The sequence below is a fragment of the Dipodomys merriami genome, unplaced genomic scaffold (genome assembly GCF_024711535.1).
Source record: "Dipodomys merriami isolate MVZ:Mamm:240054 unplaced genomic scaffold, mDipMer1.0.p SCAF_2, whole genome shotgun sequence".
NCBI classification, from domain to species: domain Eukaryota; kingdom Metazoa; phylum Chordata; class Mammalia; order Rodentia; family Heteromyidae; genus Dipodomys; species Dipodomys merriami.
Window position 1 is genome coordinate 52,591,045 of NW_027203381.1, and position 26,590 is coordinate 52,617,634.

General features: G+C 37.4%; 1 protein-coding gene across 3 annotated transcripts in view; it reads right to left on the minus strand.

Moving 5' to 3' along the window:
- The window catches only part of Vapa (VAMP associated protein A), a 41,699-nt gene that overhangs the window by 9,563 nt on the left and 5,546 nt on the right, over positions 1–26,590 (minus strand). For 2 of the 3 annotated variants that reach the window (XM_070029637.1, XM_070029638.1), the window contains exons 2-5: positions 17,615–17,767; positions 12,924–13,027; positions 11,879–11,959; positions 3,014–3,148 (exon numbers count right to left, since the gene is read on the minus strand). In XM_070029637.1, the coding sequence (XP_069885738.1) occupies positions 3,014–3,148; positions 11,879–11,959; positions 12,924–13,027; positions 17,615–17,767 (473 nt within the window). The remainder of the gene's footprint in view (positions 1–3,013; positions 3,149–11,878; positions 11,960–12,923; positions 13,028–17,614; positions 17,768–26,590) is intronic. The other variant, XM_070029639.1, reaches the window with a different exon arrangement.

Genomic DNA, 26,590 nt, shown 5'->3' on the forward strand with positions numbered 1-26,590 from the left:
AGTCTAACTTCTGATTTACAGAGGGCTTCATGCTTTAAAGGTCATATTCAGTAATGTAACTATTATAGCTAGGCACCATTGGCTCACACCTGTAATCCCAGCTACTCAGGAGGTTGAGATCTGAGAATCACAATTCAAAAGGCAGCTAGGGCAGGCAAATCCATGAAACTCTTATCTCCAATGAACCACCAGAAAACCCGGAAGCAGCACTGTGGCTCAAAGTGGTACAGTGAAAAAGTTCAGGGGCAGTGCTCAGGCCCTGAGTTCAACCCTCATAACTGATGTCCCCCCGCCCACCTCCAAAAAAACAGGTAACTACAAAATCTTCAGGTTTTGGTGGCTCATGCCTGTAATCAGGAGGCTAATATCTAAGGATTGCAGTTTGAAGCTAACCCAAGCAGGAAAGTCCATGAGACTCTTATCTCCAATAAACTACTTAGAAAAGGCCAGAGTGACATTGTGGCTTGAGTGGTACAATGCTTGCTTTGAGCACAGAGAGAGAGGCTCAGGGACAAAGACCAGGCCCAGAGTTCAAGTGCCAGGACTGGCCAAAAAAAGAAAAAAAAAATCAGGTTTTGGTTAATGATTGGGGAAAAATAATCATATCCAATCTGAAAGCTGGCAAAGAAATGAAGAGGCTATATATGACACTAGCAATGAAAAGAAAAAAGTTAAAATTAAAAAAAAATAAGCTCTTTACAAATAGGTTGTTCTTTAAATCAGGAGGATATCATCCCATTATTCATTGGTCTAACAGCCATTATTTATCTTCTGATATTCTTTTATATGTACATTTTATATAATGTACAAAATCCTAAATTCTAACCCTGGGTTCAAACCCCCCCAGAACTGCAAAAGGAAAAAGTCAGCATATACACGATCCTTTCCTTACTTTGCCAATTTATATGTTATCTCAAGTATAACTTTAAATGACACAATATGTCATTATTCTATCCTATGCCTTACCAAAATTATTTAACATTTCACTTTTGTTTGCAGTTTCACATTATTTTGGACTCAAATTAACACACTAATGTGCACTTTCTTACGATGGAAAATTAATTTTGGTTTATAGTTGAAAATTTTCTTCATGTTGTTTACATAAAAAGGAGAACATATGACCAACCAATTTGTGGAGCATAGGTATTCATAATAGAATGAAAGCTATATACTAAAGCCAAGTAAGCCATAAAACAAGCTACACAGAATAGTTCTATCAAATACTATTTAATCCCCCTACAAACCAGTCAAAATACATAGCAGATGCAAAGAAATCTAATTTATTTATGGATATTTAATATATAAGCAAATGTAACCTAACTCAGTTGGCATTTAAAGGGGGGAAGGCTGAGCCATTTGTGCAATGACAATCAGAAGAGCCTGATGGGAAACACTAAGCAGGTGTGACTTTAAGTAAATGCTTCCACTCAGGAGGTGAGGTTTGGCTGCAGGAAAACAGCTTGTTCCTTGAAAGGTGCTTCATACTGGTCCAGAAAGAGGAGACTGGTTGTTCTGAGAACCATGAAACAAGCAAACTAAAAGGATTCAACATGCTGTGATTCTTAATAATAAATAGCAACATTAGCATTAAATTTAACAATAAGCTGAAAACTTAAGGAGGTACATTAAGACTCGACAACATAACATATGTTGTACATCTTAGATTATTTAACCTATCTTCAATAGTCTCTTCATCTATGAATCACACTTCTGTATTCTTTTTAACAACCACCAACATTTTAATTACAATATTCCAAATAATTCTACAGAAAGCAATTAGAGCAAGGACTTGACATGAAGGGGAAAGTAAAACATGAAGTAGCAAGTGTTTGCAATGAAGCTCTGTAGAGTGGCTATACTACAAGTACAGGAGATAATATTTATGGCTTAAAGGGAAAAACTGTTATAGTATCAGAATTTTGGTTATAATCTGTGAGTTAAGAAATACCATTTGAAAGGGTGCCAGTGGCTCATGCCTGTAATCCTAGCTACTCTGGAGGCTGAGATCTGAGGATCGTGGTTCAAAGCCAGCCCGAGACATGACTTGAGACTCCCATCTCCAATAAACCACTCAGAAAACCAGAAGTGGCGCTGTGGCTCAAGTGGTAGAGCGCTGGCCTTGAGCTGAAGAACAGAGGGACAGAGCCCAGGCCCACAGTTCCACCCATGACTGGGAAAATAATATAATAATATTTCTGACCATGATTCCCAGAAATAAATTACTTCAAATTACAAAATCAAAAAAGTGTTAAAGGCATTTAGATAAAGGGTATTTTTAAACTTTATTACTATGTACATCACATAAGCCAAAGTAAATAGTTTATTAAAACTGGACAGTTTCTGAAGCTCCCAGTATGAAAAGAAATGGAAAAGGGAATCTTACAACATCCATACACCACTAAAATCAGTTACCTTACTGATGGGGTGCCATTTTACTTTGTGAATTTAAATTCATACGTACAGGTGTGAACACGTGTTCATGTATACATTCACACACATACAATTAATAATGACCTAAGAACATTAGGCCTTTAGCTACAAATTTTCCTACCATAGAAGACTGTCAACAATTAAAAATGAGCTATGGAGTGTATTATACTTGTATTTGCAAAGAAATTTCAAAGTACAATTTCATCCTTTAAAACCTCAATACAAATATGTCTCTAAAAATGTATTTGCCAGCTCCTATCAGTGCTGTACCTGCTATTCTAATTCAAAGAAGCTGTAAAATTAATTTTAGCATATGCTTTCTAAATCTTATTGACAGGAAGATTACAACTTAATGTTCACTTACTTTTATCCTTGCTGTTACTGACAATTCTTTAACACAATGAGCTAGGTCTACCAAATTAAGTGCTTTATGATTCTACAGTAGTTTTAAACATAGATTAAAAATTGAACTCTAATTACTTAGTTAGATGTAACATAGTAACAATTTATCTCCTTAGTTATTATCTACATTAACTTAGTAATACTAGTAGACTCCTAAGTCTGTTAACTCCCTATAACAAACCTTCTGCTTCTCCTGTTTGAACACACTGAGTCCCCTGGGATCATTCTTCGTGTGATAACTGGCAGGTGTTGCAACTGTGTTGTTGATGCTGCTCATTGAAGTGACAGTCGGAACAATCCCTGGTAGAGTTTTACCCTGAGATGGCATGGGAAACATATTCTCAGATTCACCAAACTCTGATTTCTCCTGTATGGTATTGGGAATGACTAACACAGACAGCATTAGACTCTAAAACATTGGTATTTTATTCTATTTTTTACCTAGTTATGCGTAAGAAACAATACTAATAAACAGCTATGTTAAAGCAAAAAAACTTTCTAAACTTCCTTTCACATATATAGAAAATTAGTTATGACCTATTATGTATGGTCACTTATTAAATGTACATACTTCAACTTCATATTATCCTAAAATAAAATTTTCTTCCTCTTTACTACTACCAATTCATATCTGAAAAAGAAGTACATTCATGTTTTCTTACCTTTCACAGTATTTCTCCCCTGAAGTTCAAAATGTAATGTTTACTAACTACACTTCTTTACTCAAAAACTCCTCACTGGGCACCAGTGGCTTGCCAATAGTCCAAGCTACTCAGGAAGCTGAAACCTGAGAATTGAGATTCAAGACAACCCAGATAGACAAATCTGAGAGCAAAAAGCTGGAAGTGTAGCTGTAGCTCCAATGGCAGAGGTCCCAATCATGGGGTAAGAGAGGTGGGATTTCAAGCCCCAATACCACAAACAAAACAATAAAACTTCTTGTAAACATCTGCTCATACATAACACACACACACACACACACACACACACATCAATAAAATCAGACTCATATAGTACTCTGTAAGTACTAACAGTTCTTTACCTAGGATTTTTGTCTCCTAAATTCCTTTAGAATAAAAATATTAATCAAAAAGGTTGGAACAGAATTGCTGATATTCAATCTATCTGTTCTTTTGCTTCATCCAAAACGTTTATTTTTTAACAATAAGATGTCTTTATAAAAATATCTCTGAAATCTCTGTTGTCTGTAGCCCTAAAATCTTCATTAAAAAATCTGGAAAATGTCAAAGTTAAGGCTTCAAAATACTTGAACTCACAACAGATCATAAAACTTTAAGAATGAAAATAAAACACATTCAATCCTTTAAAAAAAAACACTATCACTCAGACACTACGTATTTCCTAACACTAATAATAATTTAGAAAACTGTATTTTATACAACTGTCAACAGTGTATAATATTATCTGCATGAGTATCTCTCTAATACTGAGAACAACTCTACTGCTGAAAACACTACAGACCCTTAATGAACGACACAACCACACAACTGATGTTCCCTGGGTATAAAGGTAATTTTAATTACACATCTTACTGTACAGTATTATTTTATTCTTGCCCAGGGGAAAAAATGTATTTCATTCAAAAGTAAAGGGATTCGTAGCTTTCCTTGGCCATGTTATCTATAAATAATCAGAGGTATATGTCCAAAGAGAAATCCATTAAGGATTGATGGTTCAAATAAATCAGTTGCCTTATCTGCCCAACTGTTTAAATAGAAAAACATGGACTCCACCCCTGCACTTCTAAAGCTGCTTCCTTATATTACCTTACAAAACTTCCATCGTGTCCTTATGTACATACTTAGTATCAAGATCTTAAAAATTCTAAAAAAATCAACAAAATAGCACCCTTTCCCCAGATTTTAGAATGCATAAATGTCCAAGCACTAATAACAAAACCTAAAAAGATCAGTAACTTCCGGTGCATGCAGTATACATATATATCATACTTACATACGTGCATACTTTTTGGAGGTGGGAAGGGGGGTGGGCAGGAAGGCATGGTGAGATATATGAAGTAGGTAGGATAGTTACCAAAAAATCACAAAGGCCTGCTATCTCTATCATGTTTGAGAAGAAAGCATCAAGAAATAAGCTGATAAAATCTTAATGATCAACTGAAGTATGGCAAAAATTGCTGTTTGACAATGGATATGGTTAACTAATTTGATCATGGCAATTTTCTCATAATGTACACTATACATATAGGAAACATAATAAAGTATAGTGTACTATGGACTTCCCCACAGCTTCAAACAGCAAAGAAGGATCAATACACAGTGCATATGTCATCTAGAACTGCATTAAGCTAGAAATTATCACCAACTACTTGTTAAAAACTAAACTTAATTTTGGTAAGGTTGATACACTAATAGCCAGAATGGAGATATAACTCAGTAGTAGCCAGCCTTATCTACTTGTTGTCCTAGATGCCATCCCAAATACTGCTAAACAAACAAACTAGAAAAGAGAAAAAGAACAAGAGTCAACATATCTCAAGGGATTTGGTATGTCACAACCAAAACTTCTAAACGCATACATATTTTATATTCTTGTGCTTTTTTTTGTTCTTTTCCCATGCTGGAGCTTGAACTCTGGGCCTGGATGCTGTCCCTGAGTTTCTTTTGCTCAAGGCCAGAGATCTATCACTTGAGCCACAGCTCCCTTTCTGACATTTTTTTGGTAGTGTATTGGAGATAAGAGTTTCACAGACTGTCCTGCCTGGGTTGGCTTCAAACTGCAAATCCTCAGATCTTAGCCTCTTGAGTAGAGAGGATTACAGGCGTGAGCCACCAGCTTCTTGTACTTTTATAAATATATTTTAACAAAACATTTTATCTGAATATTCAACCACTTGACTCATACCTTTAGCTCTTTTTACACTGTTTATTTTAAGATTGGGCCTTACTTTTTCTTTTTCCAGGTCAGCCTGGACCACAAACCTTAGTTATATTTCCATCTATAACTAGGATGACGCATGTACACCCTCATACGGGGCTTGTTCTGTTGAGATGGAGGTCTCACAAACATTTTTGCTCATCCTGATCTGAATCCACAATGTTAGCAATATTAAGTCTTTAAGTCTTCCATGTAGCATGTAGCTGGCATGAAGATGTGAGCACCTGTACCTGGCTCAGAGTATTTACTAACATATCTGAAGCTAATTTTTTTGACAAATTATACTTAAGCATAACACTATCTATGCAAGTATACCCAAATTTCCAAAAAGACTAATTTCTTATAAACCTAACACAAAGGGGATATTATGTAATTTAATCTATTAATGCTTTTTTAAAAATAATGTAAAATATAGTATGGCCTTTTATCAACTTCCCTAAAGACAATACAAAACTGGAAATTATTGTTAAGACATAACTACGATATAAAGTAATATAAAAGAGGAGTTGTGAATTCATTTATATGTATTCATAAAAAGTTTCCACCAGGTACCAGTAGCTCATGCCTATAATCCCAGCTATTCAGAATCATAGTTCCGAACTAGCCCCGGCAGACAAAGTCAAGAGACTCTTATCTCCAATTAACCAGCAGCAAGCGAGAATGGTTAAGTATGAGTAGTGAGCAAAAAAGCTGACCAAGAGCTCAAGGCCCTAATTTCAATTTCAAGGACAGAGGCAAAAAACAAACCAAAAACCCAATCTTGTTAGTTATTATATATAAGCAAGTATTTCCTATTTTATGTTATCATAAAGACTTCAGCATTGTTGATTTGAGGTTTCATATTTTCTGTAAAGAATGTGATGCAACATTAAACTATCAAGATTGCAATGAGTATCTCAGTGGTTAACAGTGCTTATAGAATCTGCATACTACTAACTGGCCTCAGAAGAGTTAGAGTCAAAGAGGAATATTTTGAAAAGCATTTTTCAAATGATACAATGAAAACTATGCTATTTTAAAGAGCAGGTCCCTTCCTAGATAGTGCTAAGTTTTGCACACTGAATTATCCAGTACTTTCAAAATTGTATCCTAGGAGGGGGGAGGCTGGGAAGGGACGTGAAGGGTAAACAAAAGGAGGAGGCTGCAATGCTTGGTAAGAAATGTACGCATTATCCTGCCCATGTAATTGTAACCCCTCTGCACAGTATGTTCACAAATAAAAAAAAAATTGTATCCTATTATACAGGTGGACCTGTTGCAACAATGAGAAGTACAAGTTGTCATGTCCAAAACGAGCTTTACAACGTTGGTGGGGGGGGGGGGGGAGGAGAAGGATTGGGATTGGGGGGAGAGGGGGGAGGCTGGGAAGGGATGTGAAGGGTAAACCAAAGGAGGAGGCTGCAATGCTTGGTAAGAAATGTACGCATTATCCTGCCCATGTAATTGTAACCCCTCTGTACAGTAAGTTCACAAATAAAATAAAATTAAATTTTAAAAAAAGAAAGAAAAAGAAAAAAAATTGTATCCTATTAAATGCAATCATCATTTTAAAAAATGAAAGAATCCACCTCATCCTATGCATCTATGAAGCAATTTCATCATTAAAATTTTGCCATTTGAAGAAACTGTCATTTGATAAATAAGCTTCCACTTGAATCTTGACCAAGACTGGCTTAACAAACATTCTGACAAGATCAAAAATCAAGGCAGGCATGGTGGCTCAAATATGTAATCCCAGCACTCAGAAGGCTGACACGGGATTAATAGTTCAAAGCCAGCCTAGGCTACCTAGCAATTTTGTCTACAAGCTAACAAATAAATTGTGATTTTCACAAACCTTTTTTGGGGGCCAATTGTGGGGCCTGAACTCAGGGCCTGGGCGCTGTCCCTCAGCTCTTCAGCTCAAGGCTAGCACTCTACCACTTGAGCCACAGCACCACTTCCAGCTTTTTTTTTTTCTGCTTATGTGGTGCTGAGGAATGGAACCCAGGGCCTCATGCATGCAAGGCAAGCGCTCTACCACTGAGCCACCTTCCCAGCCCCTTCAAATACCTTCTCCCACTGAAAGGACATAGAGCTTCTAAAGAAATAGCTGATTACAGATCTGGGCATACCTGGAAAAAAATCTTGCCATATCAAGTATCAACAAAGTTACTAATAACTACTTGGGCCAAAAGGACTCACATACTGACTTGAAAAACCTCTTGCCATCAATCTGAGCATCAATGATGCTAACAACTGCAGGGAGTAGAACCTTAACACTTATTTAAACCCTAACCCTAAGCAGAGAAAAACAGACCTAGAACCTCAGCTATTTGGAAGGCAGAAGGAAGATTCCATGTTGAAGCCCAACTAGGCAAACAAAATAATCAAGATTTTACCTCAAAAACAAAATAAATGCTGGTGCTAGGGGCTCATATCTATAATCCTAGCTACTCATGAAGGCTGAGATCGAAATTCAAAGACAGCCCAAGAGCTCAAATGGTAAAATGCCAGCTAAGCAAGCAAGCCAAGCAAGTGTAAGGCCCAGAGTCCAAATCCTAGTTTAAACAAAAAATAAAAATAAAAACCCAAATTTGTGGAGGAGATGGGGAAAAACAAGTCGTTTAAGGATATAGGTGGACCCTTTGCAACAATGAGAATTACAAGCTGTCAGGTCGAAAACGAACTTTACAACTTTGGGGCTGGGAGGGGTGGTGATTGGGGAGGGCGGGGGGGGGGGGGCGGGGAGGCTGGGAAGGGATGTTAAAGGTAAACAAAGGAGGAGGCTGCAATACTTTGTAAGAAATGTACTCATTATCTTGCCCATGTAATTGTAACCCCTCTGTACAGTATGTTCACAAAAAAGAAAAAGAAAAAAAATTAAAAAAATAAAAATAAAAACCCAAGGGGATACAACTTAAGTGGTAGTACATTTGCATGTACAAGGTCCAAGGTTCAATACCCAGTACAAAAATGAAAAGTAGAAGAGAGGAAGAAAGAGGACAAGAGAAAGATTAGTTTTAAACATTAGGAAGGAGGTTTGTTTTAAACACCAACAGAAGGGTGCTTGTGAATCAGCTCACTTTTTAAACACATATAGCTAAAAGAGACAAGCATCTATCCTGCCTTCGTAAATTGTCACTGAATAATCAAATACTAAATGAAAATTCATTTTTACATAAGTATCCTAAACTGTACATAAAATAGAATGACAGAACAGATCTAAATTGTTATTTTTTAAATCTTAATTTCATTGACATTTTAAAACCCTAGTTGTAGGGGCTATAGTCTTCACCACAGAAAATTAAGCAGCATTCTAGGCCTCCACCAAATTAAGACAGATGTTTGAAGTGTCTATCCCCTCCTTTCACTTAAGACTTTGTCCCTGAGAGACAAACCAAACATCCTGGATAAAGATTTCTCAACTAGACACTGTACATACATCAGTGGGCTGCTTACACTGCCACCATGCCAACAACAAAAAGGAGGCATTATGTGCCTCGTTGAGACTAACACCCAAAAGATAAGTCTCCCCCCCACACCACACTTCCAGTAAAAATAAATCTAAATTTCATCAAGCTCCTAGATCCAACTTCCAATTATAGGAAATGCCAAAGATAAAATTAAGTGATACCACATGTAGGAAACCATTCATTTATTACTTTTGTTGAGAGAAAAGTAAAGGTAGTCTACTAACACCTCCATGGTCCAGAGATATGTCTCAAGTAGTAAGTGCTAACTTACTACTCGAATATTGACCAAGACTGGTTTTACAAAATCAAAAATCAAGGCAGGCATGGTGGCTCAAGTATGTAACCCCAGCACTGAGGAGGATTGACAAGGGATTAATAGTTCAAAGCCAGCCTAGGCTACCTAGCAACTCTACAAGCCACAAGTGCCTCCAACCAGGCACTGGTGGCTCACAGTAAGCACAATGCCCTGACCTCAAACCTCCATACTGACCAAACCCCTCCCCCAAACACATCATTTAGATTGCTTCAATTCTAACAAAATAGTTGATTGACACTCATGAGATGAATTTAATGTTAAACCAGGACAGTCAGATACTAGTAGCACATTTTAAAAGCATTATCAGGTAACAGTGGCTCATATTCATAATCCTAGATACTCAAGAGGCTGAAACCTGAGGTTCAAAGCTAGCCCAGGCAGTAAAGTCCTTCAAACTCTTACCTCCAATTAAAGCAAAATGAAAGAAGTAGCCAGGCACCTATAGCTCACGACTATTATCCCAGCTACTCAGGAGGCTAAGATCTGAGGATCACGGTACAAAGCCAACCTAGGGAGGAAAGTCCATGAGACTCTTATCTCCAAGTAACCACCAGAAAACCAGAAGTGATGCTATGGCTCAAAGTGGTAATGGGCTAGCCTTGAGCAAAAAAGTTTAGGACAGCCCAGGTCCTGAATTCAAACCCCATGACTGACCAAAAAAAAAAAAAGCCAGAAGTAAAGCCATGGCCCAACCAGTATGTTGCTAGCCGTAAGCACAAAAACTCAAGAGAGCCAACTCCCCAAGTTCAAGCCTCAGGACTAGAATTTAAAAAAAAAAAATTAAGGTTTATATAATGAGAATGATGTTAAAGATGTATCCCTTTTACAGTCCTTGGAAAAATATCTCAAAATAATTTGTAGATTAGAACTGGAAGCATGGCCTAAGTGGTAGAGTAATTGCTTGGCAAGCAGAAAAGTCTGTGATAATTATCTCCAATTAACTACAAAAATAGCTGAAAATGGAGCTGTAGCTCAGAAAGTGGTAGAGCACTAACACTGAACATAAAAGCTCAGGATAGCACCTAGGCCCTGAGTTCAAGCCCCAGGACCAGCACCCAAAAAAAAAAAGATATTTCAAAACTTCAACAAATAATTTAGTCAAAGAGACATTCAGTAACGTTTTCATTTCAGCCTTACTGTAAGAATGATATAATAAGTGAGCTAAACAGGACAAATGATTCCCCATATTTAAGCCAAGAGTTATGTCAGATTATAACCAAGCAATTACATTCATCCATATTACCGTACTGTACATAGAAAAATAAAAACAAGGAAACTTACCTATCAGTCTCCCCTACAAACCACTGGAATAAAGTTCAAATTTATATTCCAGACAGGAAATGTAACTCTATACAACCTACTCTATACATTTACAGATTAATGGCTTTTTACTCTAATTAAACATGTACCTGTACCTCAGTCCTCAAAATTGTATTTGCTTCATATTAATCAATAAGCACCAATAATTACTCTGCTAATATATAATAGTGCCAGATGCTAATGGCTCACACCCATAATCCTATTTCAGGAAGCTGAAATCCAAAGAACCACAGGTTTGAAGCCAATGGAATCAGAAAAAGACCTTGAGACTCCATTTCTAAACTAACCGGCAAAAAGTAGGACTGGAGGCATGGCTCATGTGATAGTTGAACTAGCACAGGACCCTGAGCTCAAATTCCAATAACGAAAAATAAATAAATAAAAAACAAAATCCACATTGATTTTAGCCAAATGAGCAAAGTATTTTAGCAAAGATCAAATACAGAATGAACTTGAAGGAGCTTAAATGGCCGAGATGTGAATTAAATAATTTTTCACCCAGAAACTTGGACCTACAAGATGAATTATTTCCTTTTTTTTTTTTTTTGTCGGTCGTGGGGCTTGAACTCTGGGCCTGGGTGCTGTCCCTCAGCTCTTCAGCTTAAGGCGAGCGCTCTACCACTTGAGCTACAGCGCCACTTCCATGATGAATTATTTCTTAGAAAAATAAAATAATATAAAATGAAGTCAGCCAAGTTGTTGTGTTTAGTGTTGTGGTTGTTTGCAGGATTTGAACATAGGGTATGTCCCTGAGTTTTTGTGTTCAAGGCTAGTATTCTAGGTGGTTAATTGGAGAGTCTCACAAACTTTCCTGCCTGGGCTAGCTTCAAACTATAATTCTCAGATCTTAGCCTCGTGGGTAGCTAGGATTAGTTGTGAGCGAACAGCATCTTGGCTTGTTAAGTTTATCTAAAAATGTCTTAAGTAGACAAACCACAGACTATATACCCTAAAGTCCAAAATAAAAGCTGGTAATCCAAGTACCTAACAAGTTCAACTTAAATTCCAAAATTGTTTGTAACATTTTCCTACTTACCAGTTTATCATTTTCATTGGGCATTTCAAATACACATCTCAACTTAGAATCCATTAATTCATCAGGTTTTGCCTCCTTCCACTAAAAAACAAAACCATTATGAGACATAAAAAGTGTGACTGTAGCAAACATTTTACCTGAAGGGATTACTAGAACTCAAGTATGCCTGCTCTGGGCACTAGTAAAGAGTATATAACTCAGCCAGGACCCCCAATGGGGTGTGCATTACAATTATAATCTCCTAGTGTCACAAAACCTTCAGATAATCCTAGACTTAAAGTCACCATCCATTAATTTGATATCAACAGTGATAATGTAAGTTCAACCCCATTTCTGAATGATTTCAAAGCAATACTTCAAAATTCTTCTTCAAATTAGGATTCTTTGCAATGAACAGACATTTTCAAATGTTAAAAATTAGGTTTGTTAGCCGGGGCACTGGTGGCTCATGCCTTGCAATCCTAGCTACTCAGGAGACTGAGATCTGAGGATCACAGTTCAAATCCAGCCCAGGCAGAAAATGTCCATGAGACTCTTAGCTCCAATAAACCACCAGAAAACCGGAAGTGGCACTGTGGCTCAAGTGGTAGAGTGCTAGCCTTGAACTGAAGAGTTCAGGGCCAGCGCCCAGGCCCAGAGTTAAAGCCCAAGTCCAACCAAAAAAAAAAAAAAGGTTTGCAGCCTGGTACCGGTAGCTCATACCTCTCTTAGTTTACTCAGGAGACTGAGAATCACTATTTGAAGCCAGCCCAGGCAGGAAAAGTCTGTGACAATAAAGTCCATGCAACTCTTTGTCTCCCATTAAACACCAAAAAGCTGAACAGTAGAGCAGTGGTTCAAGTAGAGTACTACCCTTAAGCACAACAGTTCAGGGACAGCACCCAGCCCTGAGTTCAAACCCCAGGGGACACACGGACACACACACACACACACACACACACACACACACACACACACACACACACACACACACTCTCTCTCTCTCTCTCTCTCTCTCTCTCTCTCTCTCTCTCTCTCTCTCTCTCTCTCTCTCTTCTATACTTACCACAGCTTCCATATCTGTAAAGTTTGGTGGAGCAAAAATTGTCTGTACCATAAACTTATGTTTACTTTTTTCATTCGGATCATAGTCAAAGGGTTGCAGCATTACTAAATAAGAAAAGACATATTTGGTTATCATTTCTATGACCTCAGTAACAACTCAACTTTAAAGAAAACCAAGATGGCTTAAGGAAGCAAACACTGGATTTTTGTTTGTTTGCTAGCCCTGGGTCTTGAACTCAGGGCCTGGACACTGTCCTGGAACCATTTGGTACTCAAGACTGGCACTCTACCCCTTGAGCCACAGTATCACTTCTGGCTTTTTCTGTTTATATAGTACCAAGGAATCAAACCCAGGGCTTCATGTATACTAGGCAAGCAACCTCCCACTAAGCCACATTCCCAGCCCTTGGACTCTACACTAAAGTATCCACAATCAACTTTATGGGCCCCAATAATTAATTTTCTAATGTCTGTCTTCTGACTTGCTAAGTCATTAATAACCTAACAATATTTAAAAATGCATATGAATGTATGCTGCCTTCTCTAAACTTAATTTGTGAAAATTTTTAAACTTTATTGACATTAATATTAAATCTAGTAAACTGCTTGTTAAAACTACTTGCAATACAAATTTAGACCATTTTAGTATTCCGTTGTAATTTTAAATTACATAACTGAGATGCTTCCTTAGATACTCAATGACTTTAAAAACTATTTTAGGCTCAGAAAGACCAAATGGCTCATGTTTTCTCATAAATGGAAGTTAGATTTAAATCATAAACATACATATGTATGCACACATGTGCATGCGCACATACTCACATGTGCACACAGGCATGTGCGCGCGTGAGCACGCACGCACACACACACACACACACACACACGAATTCCAATGCATAACTCCTGTGAACAACTAGCCAACGTTTTAACAGAATGAATACCAAGAAGCGGAAACATTTGTTTCTTGGAGGGAGGGGTGTCAAAGGAAATAGGGCAGATAAATAAGAGGAAGGGTAGGTGAATACAGTCATTATATTCAATGCACACATACTTAAATGGAACCATTTAACTTGAAGCAATTGATGGGGTTGGGAAAGATCAGGGAGAAGTTAGAAGGGGTGACATTGATGAAGATGCATTGTACTTATAAATGGAATTGTTGAACTGAAACCCCTTTATATAAGTCTTAAACAAAAATCTGATTATCATGCTTTAATATTTTTCTAAAACGGATATAACAGTTACTCAAAAAATGTACCTACTGTTCAATCAAATCTGATTCTAAGAAAATATGAAATCATAAAACTCTTGATGTCTGGAATTTTAATTCCTAGTATTAGTATTCAAAATTTTTCTAATTCTTAGTAGCCTAAGAATTCCATGAGAAAAATCAGTAACTAGTCTAGTGAGTGGGTAGTTTATAAAGTTTTCAGCAAGCTACTTGTTCAAATACAGGGGGATTGTGTAGAAGAAAGTGTTCTGAAAGTACATTTTTTTTCTTAAGAAATACTAATATAAGTTCAGCAATCAGAAACCTTTGAAGAAAAACTTATTCAGAATACTTTTATGGATGCCTAGGTTTAATATAACTGCACTGATCTTTAACCACATGGATTTAATAATTACATTTTCTTCACATTTAGCTAAAGGATTAAAAATGTAGACAGAAAACATGATCTAGAATGCACCAGGCACTAGAGGCTCATGCCTGTAATCCTAGCTACTCAGGAGGCTAAGATCTAAGGATCAAGGTTCAAAGCCAACCTGAGCAGGAAAGTGTGACTCATCTCTAATTAACCACCAGAAAACCGAAAGTGGAGCTGTGGTTCAAAGTAGTAGGGCCCTATCCTTGAGCAAAAAAGCTCAGGGACAGCGCAGGCCCTGAGTTCAGGTGCCAGGGCACACACACAGAAAAAAAAAATCCAGAATGCATGTAACTCCTTTTTTTTGAAATGCTTATCCTGAGGCTTGAACTGGGCACTGTCCCTGAGCTTTTGTGCTGAAGCCAGTGTTCTACCTACCCCTTAGGCACAGCTTTACTTCCTTCTTTTTAGTGGTTAATTGGAGATGAAAAAGTCTCACAGACTTTGCTGCCCAAGTTAGCTTTGAACCATCACCCTAGATTTTAACCTCCTGAGTAGCTATGATTCCAGGTGTGAGCCACCTCTGAGCCTAGCTAATTCCTTTGTTTTTAAATTTCTTAATCTTTTTCTTTGTGCCAGTACCAGGACTAGAGTTCAGAGAGACTGAGTACTGTCCCTTAGCTTTTTCACTCAAGTAAGTCTCTTGTTCTACGACTTAAGCCACAGCTCCACTTCTTGTTTTGGGGTAGTTAATTGGACTTTCCTGCCCTGGATAGCTTTTGAACTGTCCTCTTCAGATCTTAACTCTAGAGCAGCTACAAATTACAGGTGTGAGCCTTCAGTACCTGGGCTCTCCCTTAGTAATACTCTTAATTTAACATTCCAAACTCCCAGTAAAGGGTTTGAATTCAACTCTTAGGCAAGTAGTTACCTCTCACATAAGGTCTTAAACATTTTGCACAAGCTGGCCTGGGACTCAATTCTTCTGTTATACGTCTCACTTGGCTGGGATTACAGTTGTGTTGTCATGCCTGGCTTGCTGAGATGGAGCTCTCCAAATTTTTTCCCTAGGCTGGTCTCCAACTGAAATACTCTCAATCTTTACCTTCTGAGTAGGAGGAATCAATTATGTGCCCCTGAATCCAGATATGTATCTTTCTCTTATTTCCCACCCATCTTCTCAGGAACTAATTAAGTGGACTAAGCAAGCAAATATAAAAGCAATCCTCCCAGGCCACCTTATCACAAAACTCTCTCAAACAACAACAACAACAACAAAAATCCTTTTATATAGCCTCCTAGCTCTCAAGTTTAGGATATACCTAAGGGAGGACAGTGTCAACAAGAACTGTCTGTCCATGCTGCCTTTGCAGTAGTGCTATACTTTTAATTCTCTCCATGGGCCTGTTCTATTAGCCTTCCATCCTGTATAATTTGTTACTTTTAATATGCTGTAGGTTTGAAAATGTAAAACCAACACAGAATTGTTTTAGTATCTTAATATTTATTAGGATTCGTCTAAGCTTTCTGGGTTTTTTTGGTGCAGACACTGGGGTTTGATTTCAGGGCCTGGGTGCTGTCCCTCAGTTTTTTTAAGCTCAAGCCTGACAAACTACGAGCTGAGCTACAACTCCACTTCCAGCTTTTGCTGGTTAAGTGTAGCTAAAGAGTCTTTCCTACTTGGGCTGTCTTTGAACCATGATTTCAGCCTCAGATTTCAGCCTTCTGTTAGGTCTGTCCGGTAGAAAAGGAAAAAGTGTTTATTTGGGGGAGAGCAAACTGCCGGCCCACATGGGCCCACAGGAGATGGAAGCATACAGATCAAGGAAAAAGAGGGAGGGGACTGTGGATGAGTGGGATTATATAAAGAAAGATGGGAAGATGTGACCACAGCTGATCTGGGAAGTGGTATCAAAGTCTGGGGAACCTCTCACTGTCCAAAGGAGGAATGACCAGGGCAGTTTAGGAAGTGACCTCAGAGTCTGGGGTCCTTTGCTGACTCATAGTCAGGTGATTACTGGTTTCAGGCAGGTGAAGAAAGGAGGGAAGGGGGGCAGGGGGAGAGGACCCTGTTCTCCTGGGCAGACCTAACACTAAGTAACCAGGTTTACAGGCATCAAGGATCTTTTTTAATTCAAGTATTTCTCAGCCATATCCCCAATTCTGACTTGAAAGATGCTGAATCTATAGGTGTGTCCCTCCTTCCCAAGTATGACAGCACACAGTGTGAGAATTAATGTTGTAAAAAAGAATAAATGGTCTATACATGAGGTCTAAGAGCTGGAGTCTAAGTACTAGAAACTGTAAGAAAACACTGTTTTCTATCAAAGTGTATTGCTTAAAAGTTCTTGCTTTGGCCTGGTGACTTGGTTCTTGCTAAGAAAAAGAGGAACTGCTTTGAGATAAGGATTTTTGAAATCTAAAGTTTTGTCTTAGACTATACAAGAAATAGAGGATATATGGGTATATTTTTAGATTATTTTTGGACTGTTAAAAAGTTTTGCCTTGCTGGGACAATTCTTTTTGTGTCTATCGCTGACTCCAATGGTTTTTGGAGAACATATTTATAACAAGACACATATTCTCATACTTGCTTCCTATCTTTCAACTATATGAGTACCATCTTGGGAAATGTTAAGGCACTGAGAAAACACATTACAGAAGGTATCAGCATAGTTTCCACAGTAGTAAACAATCTATACATGGAAGAAACCAAGGACACTTTCCAAAGGTAAGTAAACAAGGGACTAATGAAGTTTTCAAAGGCAAGATACTTGCATTGCACACTTTAAGCAAAAACATCAGAACACTACAAGTAATCATACATATGCTGTCATTTTCAAAGATTAAATAGTAAGAGGAAATCATAGCAGAGAATGAAGTATAAGCTAATTTAGAGTTTGACATTTAGTTTTGTAACTACCAAGTTTTGACAATTACAAATTAATCACACTTACATAAGTGAGAAATGTTCTATGGAATAACCAGAGAATATCTTTGAAAGCAAAGTCAGAATAATATAAAAACTTTCTCCCCCCTCAAGATGAAACATTTACTTAACAAGTCAAAATATAATCATAAAACAACACAATTCAAAACTGATTTTTACCTGAAACAGTCACAGTTGAGCCTGGGTCAATAATTCCACTGTTGGGCCTCACACAGTACCGGCGAGGTGCTGTAGTTTTCACTTTGAAACATACTTTTCTATCCGACGGATTTCGCAATTTAAGATTTGTAGTGACTACATCTGTAAAGGGGCCTATTAGGTTTAAAAAGAGAAAAAAATGTAATTAGATTCATAACAAAAGATGAATTGAAAACTACGCGAACATAACCTCAATTCTGTTTATATACTTATGTCTGTATAGGCACAAATATTACCAATGGCCAACAGTGCCTTTTTTCTAGGTGGTAGACTTACTAACCAGGTAATTTCCTCTTCATTCTGAACCTGTAACTTGCAACATGTCTACAAAAAGCATTAATTATTTTCTTTTAATATCTTTTGGAAGTTTCAATCTATGGGATAAGTTAACAATTACATTCTTCTAGTATACTCTCACATGACTGAATGCAACAGAATTTTCTAATGGTCTTCAAACCAGTGCCAATTTAAAGTTCACCTTATGACATCCCTGTACCTGAAGACACTGTAACTGACCACTATTGCCACTCATCTCAATTTGACTTGGTGGACTTAACTCATTTACTCAATCCATTCACTCACATTGTTCCATCTAAATACAAAATTTTTAAGGTTTTAAGATTTGTTTTGAACCAAAACCAAAAATAAAAACAAAAACAAACTGATCTAGTCCCCATTTGCTTAAACCAGTAATCCTCAAGCCATGAAGATTTGTTATTATTGATTAGATAACAAAAATTAATTATTTGTTAATTTAGAGGCATGAAATAAAACTTAGAAGTGGAGCTGTGGCTCAAGTGGTGATGTGCTAGCTTGAGCAACAAAGCTCAGGGACAGTGCCTAGCTAGGCCTTGCATTCAAGGACCAGGACCAATACCTGCACACCCATGCACAGGTAAACACACAGAACTCATCTTATGTTTAATGAACATCAATAGGGGACTGGAGGCTGAGGCCACTATAAAAGCTTATCTTAATTTGAATCTTCTGAGCATGAATAAGAGTGTCTTTCCAAACTTTGAAACAGTCACAGTATATATGTCCAAACTCAGACAATTCTCCAACCAAGTAAAAGTTTTCATCTTGATAAATACTGGAAAAAACAAATCTAAAGAGGTATTAGAAAAGTGTGCAGGAGATGAAAGTCTTGTGTGAATGGAGAACAGGAAACTGACAGAACAAAGGTACAATAGTTTTGTTCAAGCCCTAGAAGTGCAATGATTTTATTATGAATGCTTAATCATATTGTCAAGCTAATTCAACCTTTTGACATATACCCTCTGTGGCTCTTTATTGCTCATATTAAAAAAATAGATTAGCTCCTCACCACACAGTCACCATCAAGGGAAAGGAAAAACTGCAACCTGTGTCCTTTATTATATACATCCACACAGGTTACATGGAAACACATAGCTGTAAAACAAGGAGTATTAAATTCTACCTTTACCATTCTAAATCCCATATTTAGAACTCCTCTTAAGTCATCCTCTCTCCAGATGGGAAGTTTTTGCTACTTTCACTGCTTTTACTTTCAAATAACCTCTTATTCAGTTTTTTTTAAAAACCCACAAATTATAACTGAGTGTAAAATTTTCTAAGCTACATTAGGCCTTTATTATTAGCACTAAGAATAAAAATCAAATTTCTTGGTTAACATAAGAACTTCAAAAATTATTTTGAACAATTCTGTATTTTCCTATTATCATTATGTAAGTTTAACACTTACTTTTTAAATTATGTGATATTTTTTATTTTCCCTAAAGAGAAAAATATGAATCTTCGAAATCAGTGATTTTTAAAACTGATTTTATTCTTTGGTGCCAGTCCTGGGTCTTGAACATTGGTGCTTGGGCATTATGCCTTAGCATTTTTTGCTGAAGGCTAGCACTCTATCACTTGAGCCACAACTTCACCTGCAACTTTTGTTTTTTGGCGGTTAACTGAAGGTTGAAAGTCTTCTAGACTTCTCTGTTCATTTTTTCCCCTGGTCCCTTTAAACTCAGATCTCAAGCCACAAGAGCATGGTTCATGTTATCAATTTTATCAACCAACTTTTTAAAGGAAGGTTGCACCCAGCAAACACTTCAAAATCTGAGCCTATTTTCCAATACTGAGGACCACGAGATAAGAATAATCAATTGCATAGCTTTAAAAAAAAGTCGTGGAAACAACTGGTCCACATTTGTAAAATCCAGATTCCTTTGTGAATGAAACAAACCCACCCCTAAGAAACGGATATAGACACACACACACACACACACACACACACACACACACACACACAAACTTAATACTCAAGGGCTGGGAATGTGGCTTAGTGGTAGAGTGTTTGCCTAGCATGCAAAGCCCTGGGTTTGATTCCTCCGCACCACATAAACAGAAAAAGCTGGAAGTGGCACTGTGGCTCAAGTGGTAGAGTGCTAGCCTTGAGCCAAAAAGCTCAGGAATGGTGTTCAGGTCCTGAGTTCAAGCCCCAGGACTGGCAAAAAAAATTAACACTCAAAACTTGGAAAAAATTATATTAAGTGAAGTAAGCCAGGCCCAAAGAAACATAGGTCCCATGGTTTCCCTTATTTGTAATATCTAGTATATGTATGAGTCAAGCGGAAAAGGTCAGATAATGTGATGTCAGGAAAATGAACCCTTAGATGTGTATTTTAATGTTTTTTTCTTTCATGCATGTGTTTCTAACGCATTTATAAGATTATCTCTTTGTTGCTTTGTATGTCCCTCCCCCACAGTATAACCCCTGCTTTCACTATATTTGATGTCAGTATAACTGGTGGAGGAGATGGGGAAAAACCAGTTGTTTAAGGATCCAGGTGGACCTGTTGCAACAATGAGAAGTACAAGTTGTCATGTCCAAAACGAGCAAGTTGTCATGTCCAAAACGAGCTTTACAACGTCGGGGGGGGGGGGGGGAAGGAGAAGGATTGGGATGGGGGGGAGGGGGGAGGCTGGGAAGGGATGTGAAGGGTAAACAAAGGAGGAGGCTGCAATACTTGGTAAGAAATGTACGCATTATCCTGCCCATGTAATTGTAACTCCTCTGCACAGTATGTTCACAAATAAAATTAAATTAAATTTAAAAAAAATTAACACTCAATTTTAGGAATGGTAAGAAATTTGGTTGCAGGGGAGATTTGTATCATTCCTCTACCCCAAAAGTTGATTATTACAGGCTTGAGGTCAAGTATGTACTGAGCTAAAAACAATCTTTCACATGACAATGACACAGGGTATTCATATGGCATTATGAATGACTGGGTTGTACAAGAGGGAAGGAATAATGGTCCACATCCGTTCTGCAATGCCAGGACAGCTCACTCATAGTATTATGCCCCCATCTTAGCAAATTTTCAAATACTGGTCCCTGCTGCAGCTCAGAACTCGAATGTCCCCTATAAGCCATGTGCTAAAGGCTTGATCCTAAAGCAATGCTACTAGGAGGTAAAGGAATGTAGTGGGGCCAAATGGGAGAAAGTTAGATCAGAAGGGAAATGTTCTAGAAAGGATTATGGAATTCCAGTTCCTCAAGGAGGCAAGGCTGAAATAATTAGCTACAGCAATGCAGGTCATTATATATGTTCATACAGGTTTTAGCAAATTAACTAGGCTGTTAACACTCTTAAATTATTTACATATCACCTAACTATATTTCCTAATCCATAAGCACACCAGGTACATTTCTGGGGCATTAAAACTGAAAATGCCATCAATAAGCAATATATGAGAAGAATTTTAAATAGATAGTGTGCTTCCCTTGTTCACACGAGTCAATGTGACTAAAGTATTTTTACAGAGTTTATGTCCAAGGAAGCTCTAAAATATTTTTCTACAAGTTTATAAATGAAGTTTCCTTAAATATATTGGCCTCTTCTATCTCATACAATACTATAAGACTTGATGTAAGTAGGCCCCATAAAGACAGGGTCCTTCTTTTGTCTACTGCTATGTCTCCAACATCTAAACCAATGCCTGGTATAATAGTAACAATTATTGTACAAATATCATACAAATAAACAGTATCACTGAAAGTCCTATTTCTAGTCAAACAAATTTAGCTACCAAAGGATTAAAAATTTTCTTCATAAAATTTTAGTATGAATACTGAGCAAAACTTCATTATTTTACCTACATTTGTAATACTGAAGTATTTATTCATACTGCATTAGTCAATTAAGTTTCTGAATGTTTCATTAAAAAAAAATCTCTAAAACTCACCAAGCACAGCAGTCTCATCTGAAAATAAATAAAAGGACTGTCAAACTCTATGGACCTAAAGTTGTAGTTAGAAGTTACTTAACCAACAGAACTGGGCACCAGTGGCTCACACCTGTAATTCTAGCTACTCTGGAGGCTGAAATCTGATGATATGGATTTGAAACCAGACTGGGCAGAAAATCCCTGAGACTCTTACCTCAAATTAACCACTCAAAACCCATAAGGGAACCTTACTGCATTGTTGGTGGGAGTGTAAACTTGTTCAACCACTTTGGAAAGCAGTATGGAGGTTCCTCAAAAGACTCCACATTTGGGCATTTACCTAAATGATCACAAACAAGACCATACTAAAGCTACCAGCACAACTATGTTTATTACAGCATTATTTACCATAGCTAAGATATGGAACCAACCCAGATGCCCCTCAGTAGAGATGAATGGATCAAGAAAATGTGGTATATATACACAATGGAATTCTATGCCTCCATCAGAAAGTATGACATTGCCCCATTTGTTAGGAAATGGAAAGACTTGGAAAAAATTATATTAAGTGAAGTAAGCCAGGCCCAAAGAAACATAGGCCCCATGGTTTCCCTTATTTGCAATATCTAGTATATGTCTGAGACAAGCAGAAAAGGTCAGATAAAAGGTGATGTTAGGTGAAATGATCCCCAAGATAAGTATTCAAATGTTTTTTTCTTTCATGTGATTGTTTCTAACAAATAAGATTATTTTTGTTGCTTTGTATGTCCCTCCCCCACGAAATAACCTCTGCTTTCACTGTATTTGATGTTGGTATACTTTGTAGAGGGGAAGGGAAAGGACAAATCGTTTAAATAGGGATACAGGTGGACCCACTGCAACAATGAGATGTACAAGTCATTATGTTAAATGTTAAAAAACGAACTTTACAACTTGGGGGGGGGGATTTGGGGAGTGGGGGGATTATGGGGGGTCAGGGGGAGGAGATGGGAAAGGTTAGAAAGGGGAAAGAAAGGAGGAGGCAACAATGCTTGATAAGAAATGTACTCATTATCTTGCCCATGTAATTGTAACTCCTCTGTACGGTATTTTTACAATTAAAAAAAACAGAAAAAAAAAAACCAGAAGTGGAGCTGTGGCTCAAAGTAGTACAGTGCTACCCCTGAGCAAAAGAACTCAAGGCCTGAGTTCAAGCCCCATAACTTTAATTAAAAAAAAAAAAAAGTTACCCAACAGACGGAGACCATGCACTTTCATAGTTATCCATCACCTTCACATACTTAAAGGTTTAAAAAAAAACAAAACAAAAAACCCACCTCTTCATTTGGGGGGGGGCGCAACACATTGTCTCTCATCAATGTATTTTTTAAGACTTTAGGTGGAAAGAAGGGATGGGGGGATGGTACAGGAAAAACAATGCTTGATAAGAAATGTACTCATTACCTTGCTCAAGTAACTGTAACCTCTGTACAGAATTTTCACAATAAAAAACCATTAACTGGGTTAATCACTTAACCTCTTTAAACCAATATAACTTGTTTCAATTTAGAGTAAGCAAAATGATCCCTGATATTTTCTTACTAAAATTATGTGAGACTATGATCAACTTTATTACCTTAAAGGATCTCTTACACTTACAAGGAATTTAATTTATTCTTTAAAAAAAAAGAATATGTGCCTTTATTTGACAATTTAAATTCTATAAAACAATGTATGTGTCTTTTTTTTTTTTCTTTTTTTAAATCAGGCTAAGCTTACTGGTATATAAGCCAGTAATTCTAGTACTCAGGAAGCCAAAACAGAAGACTTTTTTTTTTGTTGGTCCTGGGGCTTGAGCTCTGGGTCTGAGCACTGTCCCTCAGCTCTTTAGCTCATGGCAAGCCCTCTATCACTTGAGCCACAGCGCCACAGCACCACTTCTGGCTTTTTCAGTTAATGTGGTGCTGAGGAATCCAATCCAGGGCTTCATGCATAGGAGGCAAGCACTCTACCACTGAGCCATCTTCCCAAGCATCTCTTCCCCCGCCCCCTCCAACCTCCCCCTTCAAAAGCAGGAAGATTATGAGTTAAAACTGAACCTCAGCTACTAATGGTGAGTTTCAAGGCCAGCTCATATTGTATAGGGGACTCTGGGAAAGAAGGGAGGGAGGGAGGACCTTAAAGTACCTCAATGCTTGAAAGCTGTCTTCTTTTTGAGTAATTGCTGTTACTTTCCAGTTACAATAAACCCCAATAAGCAATCATTTGCAAAGTCTTTTTAATTTTCTTCTAAAACTATTTTTTCGTGATTCAAAACAAGCAACCTCCTATCTCTGAAAGGCGAGTATGACTTCAAGGTATGGTCACTCAAAGTAAGATAGATACAAAGTCAACAGGAAAAAGAGCAGGAAGTATCTGTGAGAAAATAAAAAGGGTGCCTAACAGGCTCTGTTCACAGACATTTTGCAAGATTAAGGCCTTACAGGAAATTCAAAAGGTAAGGAAACCTGACTGATAAAAGCCAAAAATGATACAAGATAGCACATTTGAAGGATAAACACCTCCAGAGATCTAATGCACTACAGACCATAAAATTGTGTTATATTTATGATTCCTGATAAATGAGCTTAAACTATAAAAAAAAGAAATCAGGTGAGATCATGGGAGATTATCAATTTGCTTCAGTTAAACAACCACTTTATTATGTATATGTTTCATAAAATCATGTTTTATACCTTAAAAACAGTAAAATTTAAGAGAGAGTATTGAACTGTAACCCAGTAACAGTATTAAAAGGCAAGAATTGAAAAATAATAAGCTATTGGGCTGGGAATGTAACTCAATGGTAGAGAGCTTGCCTTGCACAAATTGAATCCCCAGTGAGGAGAAAATCCAGGAAAAAAATTACAAAGTTACTTTTGTTTTGAGGGGTTTTGTTTTTTGAGGGGCTTTTTTGGGAGGAGAAGGGTTATTGGGGCTTGACTAAAGAGCCTAGGCACTGTCCCTTAATTTTTTCCACTAATGCTGGCCCTATACCACTTGAGCCATAGCTCCACTTCCAGCTTTTTCTGATGCTTAATTGGAAGTAAGTTTCACAGATTTTCCTGTCTAGGCTAACCACATCCCTCCTCAGGCTCCTACATAACCAAGATTACAGATGCAAGCCAGCTAATTTTTCCCAATCACAACAGCCTCCCCTTATTCCTAAAGGCTGTGTTCCAAGACTGCCAATCCCCCAAGGGATGCCTAAAACCTAGGATAGTGGCAAACCTGTAATACCTTTTCCATCTTAACAGCATACAAGGTGGCCACAAATTTTACAGCCTAAAGTGGGATAGCAAAACCAGCAACCATCTCGTGGATTGAACTTTTTTTCTTATGGTAGATCTTAGCAACTTCTGCAAATATTTTCTTCTTTCCTTATTGAGAACTTCCACAATTTCACTTAAAAAGGAAACATTTGGTGGGTTCTCCTTGCTATAGCATAGACATATGTAATTGTCGGCCCCACTATTCTTATTGTTTGGGGACTGACAACAAGCACAGCTTTAGCAGCAGCATTCTGATGCGATCTCTGTTTAGTAACTGACAGGTGAGCAAAAAGCAGTTGTTGGCCATAGAAATAGCCACACTCTGGGCATGAGGAAGCAAGAACTGTTCAAGCAATCAAAAACCATAGGGGAGTGTGCTTACTTCCTGTTTTTCCACCTCACTTTTTAAAATGTCTTCTCCACTGTCATAGACACAAACCTTTTCAGCCAAAACACCTAGAGATTTACTTAGTTCTTCCTCTCACTTTAGAAAAAAGGCACAAAAAGAGAAAATCTATCTATGGATTTTAGTCCACTAACCTCAAAAACATGCTCAATCACCATTTTCAATTATGACATCTACAGCCTGATAAAAAACCCAATTGTAAGAGATTCAAGACCAAAGAGAAAAGGAATTACAAGTAAGATCATCTCAATCTTATTAATCCTCTCTATGATACTAAGTAATCATTCTATGATGCCAAATCTTATTTCCAGGAACTCCAGGAATACAAAGATAAAAGTAACTGTTAAATTCTCACACAGCTCACATAGTTTGAAAGAGGAAAACATATAAGCATACGCATCATATAATATGACAAGCATTATTTTGGGTAAGTATACCTTCAAAGTGGCATGAAAAAGGCTACTTGGATTGGAAGAAATCAAAGATATCACAAGACGAAGTGATTCTTGAACTGGAGATAAAAGATTCCAAGCAGAGCATGTACAATGTCTTGCAAAATTAATAATATTTAAGGAAGTTTCATATAGCCAAAACTATAGGTGGAAATTAATATTTAAGGAAGTAAGTTTCATATAGCAAAAGTATAGGTGAAAGAGAAACAGCAGGCACTAAGTTTGACAGGCAGGAGATTCAGGACTTTTCAAGTACATACAGGTATTAACTGCAGGTACTTTAACCTAGAGAGCAATTATACTAGATTTTGCTTTTTCTAGGCATAATTATAGCCACAGTGTGGAAAAATTAGACTGAAGAAAGCTGACACTACAGAAAATGAAACCAGTCTGCTGACCAGAAAAGATAGAAGATAATCACCTGAAGTAAAAACTATATCTAAAGTTCAGACCTACCTCTGATAAAATACACATTTATAAAGTGAACTGTCTAACTTGGCGTCTTTTCATCAACACCTTTAAAGGATCAAAACATACCTGGCACATTGAATGAGATTATGATCTTCCTATCCTCTCTACCACA